This window comes from Gavialis gangeticus, unplaced genomic scaffold (genome assembly GCF_001723915.1).
Source record: "Gavialis gangeticus isolate Ggan-Ray unplaced genomic scaffold, GavGan_comp1, whole genome shotgun sequence".
In the NCBI taxonomy this organism is placed as follows: domain Eukaryota; kingdom Metazoa; phylum Chordata; order Crocodylia; family Gavialidae; genus Gavialis; species Gavialis gangeticus.
Window position 1 is genome coordinate 50,641,398 of NW_017728995.1, and position 8,455 is coordinate 50,649,852.

Below are 8,455 nucleotides of genomic sequence, written 5' to 3' on the forward strand. Positions count from 1 at the left end.
GGGGGGGGGAAATGGGTGAAGGGGGTGGGCGCTGAGGCTGTGGGGGGGTGGGCAGGCATAAAAGGGGATAATTGGGGTGGGGGGAGGGAAAGGCAGGGATAGCCTGCCCTCCTGCTGGTAGTCCCTCACTGCCTCTTCCATCGCCTGACCTCCTACCACTGTTTTCCTTGCTGAAGGAATGAATGAATTGAACTCTTTCCCATGAATGAATTGAAGATGACCCTCCTAATTAGATTCCATACATGGAAAATTATAACAAATTGATCATTTTTTCCTTGTATAGAATCTAATTATTGGGGGGGTGTCTTGAATTCAGGGTCATCTTGGATTTGGATAAATATGGTATCTTCTCTCCTGCCAAATGTGAAGGAGAGAAGTTTACATTACAGATGGGGACCCGGGGCCCAGAGCAATTTGGTGACCTGTCCAGAGTCACACAGGATGTCTTTAATGAAGCTAAGAAGTGAAGTGGAGTCACCTATGTCTATGTTTGTACCCCTGCCTCTGGGCTTCTCCTTTGTCCACCAAGGCAGTTTGAGGTGGAGAGGGTAGTCACTGAATTTTCCTAATAAGTGTGTTTTGAGGAGTATTCAAGACCAGGGGTCAGCAACATTTTTGGGAAGGATGCAAACACCCCTCCCCCCCACCCCCCACAACCTTGACTTGTAAGATGTTGGCATGCCATGGGTGGATGGCAGGGAAACAGTGAGGGGCCCAATTCTTGTTGTGGCAGCTCAGCCTCGACCCCTTCCTCACCATCTGCCTTGAGGCACACATGCACCTACCACTGGCAACAAGCCGAGCTGGGGCTCTGTGGACCCTGGTGCAGCTGCTTGCAGCCTCCCAGCTGACTGCTGCAGCCAGTTTGAGCCCTGCCGCTGATCATGGAGCCTGGGTTGCTTGTGGCAGCAAGGCTGCAAGCAGCTGCACTGGGGTCCACAGAGCCCCATCCTGGCTTGTTGGCAGCAGCAAGTGCATGCACATGTTGGGGCAGAAAGCGAGAAAGGGGCTAGGACTGTGCTGCCACAAGGATTGGGCCCTTCATAGCTCCTCTGCCTCCCATCCCAGGGTGTGCACGCCAAACAAAATGTCTTCATGTGCTGTGCTCTGTCACGTGCCAGGGATTGCTGACACCTGGTCTAGACAGTGATTAGGGTGTTATTGACTCGAGTCTGCATTTAAATGTTGGATTTTTTGCTATTCCCATTAAAATAAAAGATGGGAAGACCCTCTGCATCCAACTATGCTGCCTACTAGGCCTCAGCTGGAATGCTTCTCCTTGATTAAAGGAACTGAAGAACTAAAAAAAAAAAAGTTTCTTCCCTAATCTCCCAAACTGGATCAGTCACAATTACTACCTTGGCACTTGCTGGAGGAAAAGAAAAAAGCACACTCCCTGTGACTGCAGTAGGGCTTTGTAACCAGCAGATGGGCATTGTTTGGTTCTTCTGCCTGTCTCAACTTGAGGCTGATAACACCTGTAGACCTGTGCAACCTCCCAAAGATGCATTTAATGGGTTCACTCAAAAGCCTGGTCTCCCGTGCAAGTCATGCCATAAATTTACAAGTGGAGAGTCTGATTTAAAATAAAGAGTGGTTGAAACAGCAGCAAAAATTAATTTTTGGACTGTGGGAGACAATGGTACATAAATGTCGGACCATGAGTAGGATCTGTTCTCGATCATTCCAAGAGTTGAGCAAGCATTTTCAACACATTTTTTATTCCTATTTATTATAGGAGACCACTCAAAAATAAACGTAAATACCAGAAATGTATTTATTGAATGCACAGCCACTGATATTACAAAGGTAAATGAAGTTTTGTTTTATTCTATATGCTATATATGTAGTTGGCTTTCTAAGTAATATGGTCATTGTCATACCAACAAGATCAGCATTTTATGTTAAAACAGGGTTTTTTTCAGGCTTATTTTTTACAACCCTCTTAGAATTTCCCAAATATTTCTAATTTTATTTGTTCAGGAGGAGATACTTTTGGCCCTGTCTTGATATTGAATGTTCAGTTTGAAAAAAATATTTTTCTAAAGGTAAAGAGCTCTAAAAATGTAACATGTATTAAGATTATTTGTTTTGGTAAAGCATAATATTCCCTCATATTTAACCATAAAATAGGGTGCACAATTTCTTTGGATTAATTTTACCACATCTTGCTTAGGGAAAGTGTTAGCACTAGAGGGCAAGTTTTCAAGCATAAATACACCTGTAGTATTGTGCCCTCACAAAGCCACTTGTCGCCACACAAATTTTCTAAGTGAAACTTCAGTTAGGCAGCTAAGCATGAAGTTTTCCAGTGCTCATGTTTGCACTTCCGTAGATGTATTGTCACAAAGAGAAATTCTAAATATGTCTCCATGTAAAAATGCAGATTAACATATTGGGGGGAATGCTTTCAGGTAGCTGATAAATGCATTTATTTTGTTTTTTTAATCTATAAGATTTATCACAAAAATGATGCTTGTCAGCACTTAGAAAATAAAAATATCTAGACTGAGGCTAATTTTCTTTATATCTCTGATACTGATTTGTATTTTATAAGCATCATCTGTGATCCTGTCAACTTAAAATTATCACCCTCAAAAATAAGATTTTATCATTAGGTTGATCTTAGCATGTGTTTTTTATAGAGATTTTTCCAGTCCCAGAGCGCACAAATTCTGACTTACTTAAACGGCACTTTAAATTTTGACTCACTTAAAGGTGTTACATGACCCAGTTCCATTTGGTAGAATATCTAGGTGATCTATTTAGGAAAAACTCCGTCTTCTACCAGGCCATTGAAAGCTACAGTTTTTACACAGATGTCTTTGTTGCAGAAGCAAAAAAGTTTTTTGGTTTTTTAGTTGAATGTGATTTGTCAGTTTTAAAGTTATATCTCTTTATCCTTGAATTCCTTGGGCTGGGGGACGGGGGTTGTTAAAGGAATAATCAAAATAGCATTAGCACTGATTGAGGTTAAATATTTTCTCACTGCTCTTCACATATATTTAAAATCTATGGGACCTAGCATTTATATTTAAATGTGCTCACTTTTCTCTCTCTCTTTCTTGGGTAGGCAAAAATTGTCCTTGATGTCCTAGTAACAATGTTTAGTGAATATTGTGAGAAGCAATTCAGGTGAGTAGTACTGACCCTCTTCATAAATGTGATATTATTTGTTGGTCATGTGACATACTTTAAACACTTGATTTTTCTCTTCCCCACCAGTGTGGAGGCCACAGAAGTAATTTATCCTTATGGAAAAACCTGCATCTATCCAGTAAGTATTACAGACATGATGTGGGGGGAGTGATTTCTGTACATGAGAATTTGGTAAGAGTGAGGGGCATAGATAGCTCTTATTGTCTGATTGTATACTAGGATAAGGTGAGTCCTGTTACATAAAGATTATTGTGGCTACCTTAAAATAGTAAATCTAACCCTGTATTACAGATTTATTTTCTCTGATCAGTTTGGTGTCCTAATTAGAACTTGGATTAGACAGATGTTAATACTAGATTCTAGTAAGCAGGAATGATAAGTTTCTAATATATTGTGTACAGTTTTCTTTTTCTTCTTTGTAGGAATTGGCTTACCGAAAAGAAAAGGTGAAACCAGACTTAATTAACAAGAAAATAGGAATCAGGTATGTTTTGCAAATACACACCAATATAATGTTTGATGGGAAGTCATGAGCTCTGAGGAAGCACAGTTACTGTGCTGCTTTCAGACTAGCTGCACTGAGTTCAGTTGATTTTTTTTTTTTTTTTTTTACCCTCCCCAGCTTTTTTTTCTTTAAAGAATGTATTGAAAACTGGAATGTTAACCTGGGTAATTAGATTGACTACCTAAAGATTTCCCCTCTAATTTCAGCTAAGTGAATAATTCTTTAGTTTCCCTCTAATTATTTTGTAGTGATGCTGAAAGAGGATGGCTGTCATGGTTCACCCCAGAGGAATACTGATAGAAGGCAAATACTCTCATAGTCCATAAAGTGCTACTGTATTCTTTCTGATGGAAGAGACTTTACAAAAAAGGTGGAATCCTATTGCAAAATAAGATGTAAAATAAGCTCAAAACACTATTCTGTTGTCTTGTTTTAGCGAAACTCCATCAAAACTTGCAAAGCTGCTGACCAGGATGTGTTTGAAGTCGCATGTTACAGGGAATGGGAACAATATAGAGATTGAAATCCCTCCTACGAGAGCAGACATTATCCATGCATGTGATATCATAGAAGATGCAGCAATAGCTTATGGTTATAACAACATTCAGATGACTATCCCGAAAACGTACACCATAGCTAATCAAGTAAGATTGCTCCTTTAAATAAACACTCTATTGTCAGTAAATGAGAAGTGTATGCCAGAAGGGCTTTGGAAAAAAACAGAACCTAAGAATTAAGCAATATTTTGACATGCTCTGCCTTGAGAGGCATTTACCATGGATAGGATACAAAACAGATGCCTGACTGATTTGAGTAAGTCCAAGACCAGTGGTTGCTGGTGCTTGAAAAAAGACAGGGGTTAAGCACGGAGCCAGTATTGAATCTCCAATTGGGAGTTTCATTTCCTCAATCAAGCTCTGAGGCAGCTGGTTGATGGGGTTTTTTAAAACTATTTTTTAAAAAATGCAAGCCTAGTTACCTCCCTAGCAACATTTACTTTAATGGAACAGGCAGAATCTCCCAGGAAAAGCTTAAAAACATTTCAGAAGAGAAATGAAAATTGTTTTTTGTTTTGTTTTTAGTTTCCTCTCAATAAGCTCACGGAACTTCTGAGACAAGACTTGGCAGCTGCTGGATTTACTGAAGCACTCACTTTTGCCCTGGTATATTATATTAGCTGACTTTGTTTGTTTGTTTGTGTTTAATTGTATATCGAAACATTAATGGAACCAAATCTGCAGACAGTAGTCTCATAGTTCTGAACTGTGTAAATGTAGCAGTGTTATACAATATTACTTTGTCAGGTCCCTTTTTGCTAAAGTTTTGGTATTACAATATAGTTTTGTGTGAGATCATGCTGTTGGATGAACAGAATAGCTAATTGTTAATTTGACATTTTGTTTTAAGTACTGAAGTGAAAATGGATGCTAGAATACTGTTTTTAATTTAACTTGACATTGATAGTACTAAGTTAGAAGACAGCAAGTCTGTTTCTGAAGGCTGCCAGGATTATTTAACACACCAGATGTGTCCTTGGGTATGTTTAATAATCTGGAAAAGAGAACATAATTTTTTATGATACCCAATAGGCACCATTGTTGTTCAGAGGTGACAGCCTTTCCATGGTGAATCTATTCTTGGGTGCTGTAACTTGCCCCCAAGTATTTGCATTAGTTGTAAAGGTGATAAGCAAGACTCAGCAAAAGAATGTTTCTAATAAATCTTGTAAACGGTATGAAATGTGTGTTAATTGTACTTTCATGTCCACTTAAGTCTCACTCCAGCTCTTCACAGGTACAAACCACTGTAGTTATTAATAAAATATAATGCTGTAGTGTCCATAGGTAGGGACCTACCAAATTTGGAGTAGCTGCCCCCCAACTTTGCAGGCAGAACGCAGAGCTTGGCAGTCATTTCAAGGGCAAAATGCAGCAGAGCCCCCCACGCTGCTGGGCAAGAGGCCCTGATGGCCCTGTCCCCCGCTGCTGATTGGCCTGTCATGTGGCCCTACCCTTCACCACCAATTGGCCCTCGCAATCAATCAGGATGGGGGTGCTGACAGCCCTCTGAACTGGTAGACCCCCTCTTTCCCACCCCAGTGGGCTGCTGCAGCACCCTGAAGACCAGTTGCTTCCTCTGGGAAGTTAGCATTTTCTTTTCAGGAAGTCCCTCATCCACACTTACCTCATGGATATTGTGGGCATTGCCTGATTTTGCAAAATCGGAAAAATCACAATATTGGTGGTCCTTATCCATAGGCCCTTGTCAGGAATTGGTTCTCTGCAGGAGCATGTGCTGCTTACTGAAATAATGGCCGTAGCAGCAGCCAGTGTAGTTTTGAAAACTGAAATTGTGCAGACAGTGGATTGTATAGGCTAGTAACTGTTTTTCTTTTTAATATTAATAAGTGACCGTATTTAGTTAAACAAATCTGATATTTTCCTTGCAGAGCAACACTTTAACAGAGATTTAAGAGCAGGTTTTAGTATGGAGCTCTTTAGGGTAAAAGTAATCAAAGTGAATACTAAGGCAGGCCCCAGGCACAGAGCTGATACCAGACCCTGCCTGTAGGTTTGAACAGATCTAGCTGTAGAAAGATTGTCAAAAACTCATAGAGCTTGTTCAGTAGTTAATTGTCTACCTGGGGCTGGAAGATATGTTTTCCCATTGAACTGTCTTGTTCTTGCTTCAGAACCGAGCATTTTGCCTTAAAATTTATTTACCTGAAAGTATACTCAGTCTTTTTACAGTGTCTTTTATCTGATTCATGCCTAATATTTGGATAACATTTTAAAAAGAATTTGAATGACTGAGAACATTGACTTTGAGTAGGATTATGCTCCAAAAACAGTTAGTTGCTCTTGAAAATTTTACTCTTGGGAACATGTTTCCAGTAGATAATCTAAAGTAGTCAAATTGGATTCAAAATTTCTTTGCCCCCAGATTTTTGGGGGTAGGGGATGTTCAGATGCTAAATCAATTCTTTCACTGTGGGACACACCTAAGTAGTCCATAATTTCACTGGGTTGTCAAGGATAATGGCTAACAGTGGCTTTACACAAAACAGTATGGGCCAAAAGATACAGGACTCTTTGTGACAGTATAATAAAGGCAGCACACTGTATATATCTCGAGACCTGTATTCAAAGCTTTTACAATATTTTTTTCAGTGTTTGGAATACTTTAAAATGCTGAATGTGTTGCATCCCAGCAATACGACCTTTAAAGAAATGCAAGACTATGTTTAATAACTACAATAGTATGGACTGTTCACAGGAGTACAGAACTTATTCAGATCACATTTAGGCACGTATATCAAGTTGTGCATGTTGACATCTGTACTTCTGCTGTGGCATTATGGCATCTCAGCTGTGGCATGTCACTACCAGGTTATAAAACACAGATGTGAAACATGCCTATAATTTCACTATTACTGCTACCTCGGTATTCTGAAGTCCTGTGTTATGTTTTGGATAAAAACTGTCCATTATCCATTCTCACATCCAATCCATTCTTTGGTTTGAACCCAAGATTATCACCTCTACAGGATATCATTTTTCTGTACAAGGATCTCTGATTTAGCTAACATGTATTCAGTCGCATCATAGTTAGATACCAAGTTTAGCTTCACATCTGAAAATGCTTGAATAGTTGTTCCCTGCTAAGTGTTTTGCATTCAAAACCCCACATTTCAGATAGTATCTGGTCATTTTACTCGCGTTTGGTAGATCAACATGCCTTTCAGAATGTTGTTAACACAAAGGGAACAGTTCTGGAGGGCTGTGGGATACAAGCAAAGCCTCAATTGCATGCTTTCTCTTCTATCAGTTTCTTGTTGCATTAATAAAGCTACACATGCTGGAAATCCTGCTGTAGGTCTTAACTGTAGTCTGTCACCTTGTGCACAGATGGCATGTGAACTTAATAGGTCACACTCACTATTTTGGTAATCAGCTTTTTAAAAAAAATACCCTGAGCATGTATGGATCCTTGCTTGTTGAGATTTAAACTGTGTAACCCTAATTTAGGCCCAAAAGAATGTTACCATGCAGACAATCACAGTGAACTTTGCCTTCTCTGTGAGCAGTCTCAATGTACCATTACTTACTCCCCTCAAAAATAAACCTGTCCACCTAGGTTTAAAGATGAGATGATAATCTTTACTCTGTTATTTATTTTCACAAGTAGCTGAGCCATGTTATTGAGCTCCAGAGCTATTACTGATCTTTGCTTATTCTTGATAACAAAGTTCATCATTGCTTCACTGCATATTTTAACTATTTGATGCTTCTGTTTTTCCCTCTCATCTCCTTAGTGCTCCCAAGAAGATATTGCTGATAAACTTGGTATGGATATCTCTGCAACAAAAGCAGTGCACATAGCTAATCCCAAGACAGCAGAATTTCAGGTAAAGTACCATAGTTCAATGTCAGTTGTAATTCTTATAAGCTCCCTTTAAACTTAAATCTTAGCTTCAGCGTTTCTGTTTTAGGTATTCCACTGGAAAAGTTTTGGGGTTTTTTTTTAAAGCAAACACCCCCCTGAATGATAGTGATGCTGGCTAGAAATCATGGGACCTCTAAACAACAGCATAAATGATTAATTTATTTTCATTGTCCAAGCTAAGTAATGGAAAAGTACATCATTATTACAAAAGGCTAAATGAATAAATAAAGCCTTATCTTAGTCTATTAATGATTTGTAATTTGATTTGTTTTTTAAATCTTCTTGGGATTTACTATCCCTGTTCTCTCTCTCTCTCTCTCTCTCTCTCTCTCTCTCTCTCTCTCT

At 39.2% G+C, this 8,455-nt stretch overlaps 1 protein-coding gene and 1 long non-coding RNA gene across 2 annotated transcripts in view; one reads left to right on the top strand and one right to left on the bottom strand.

Moving 5' to 3' along the window:
* Window positions 1–8,455, top strand: part of FARSB (phenylalanyl-tRNA synthetase beta subunit) — a 72,534-nt gene that overhangs the window by 21,030 nt on the left and 43,049 nt on the right. Inside the window, exons 8-14 of the mRNA XM_019503657.1 lie at window positions 1,739–1,809; window positions 3,074–3,135; window positions 3,226–3,277; window positions 3,582–3,643; window positions 4,101–4,308; window positions 4,747–4,827; window positions 7,980–8,072. Coding sequence (XP_019359202.1) covers window positions 1,739–1,809; window positions 3,074–3,135; window positions 3,226–3,277; window positions 3,582–3,643; window positions 4,101–4,308; window positions 4,747–4,827; window positions 7,980–8,072 — 629 coding nt within the window. The remainder of the gene's footprint in view (window positions 1–1,738; window positions 1,810–3,073; window positions 3,136–3,225; window positions 3,278–3,581; window positions 3,644–4,100; window positions 4,309–4,746; window positions 4,828–7,979; window positions 8,073–8,455) is intronic.
* The window catches only part of LOC109288202, an 11,238-nt gene continuing 4,813 nt past the window's right edge, over window positions 2,031–8,455 (bottom strand). The window contains exon 3 of the long non-coding RNA XR_002095091.1: window positions 2,031–2,775. This is a non-coding gene — a long non-coding RNA (uncharacterized LOC109288202). The remainder of the gene's footprint in view (window positions 2,776–8,455) is intronic.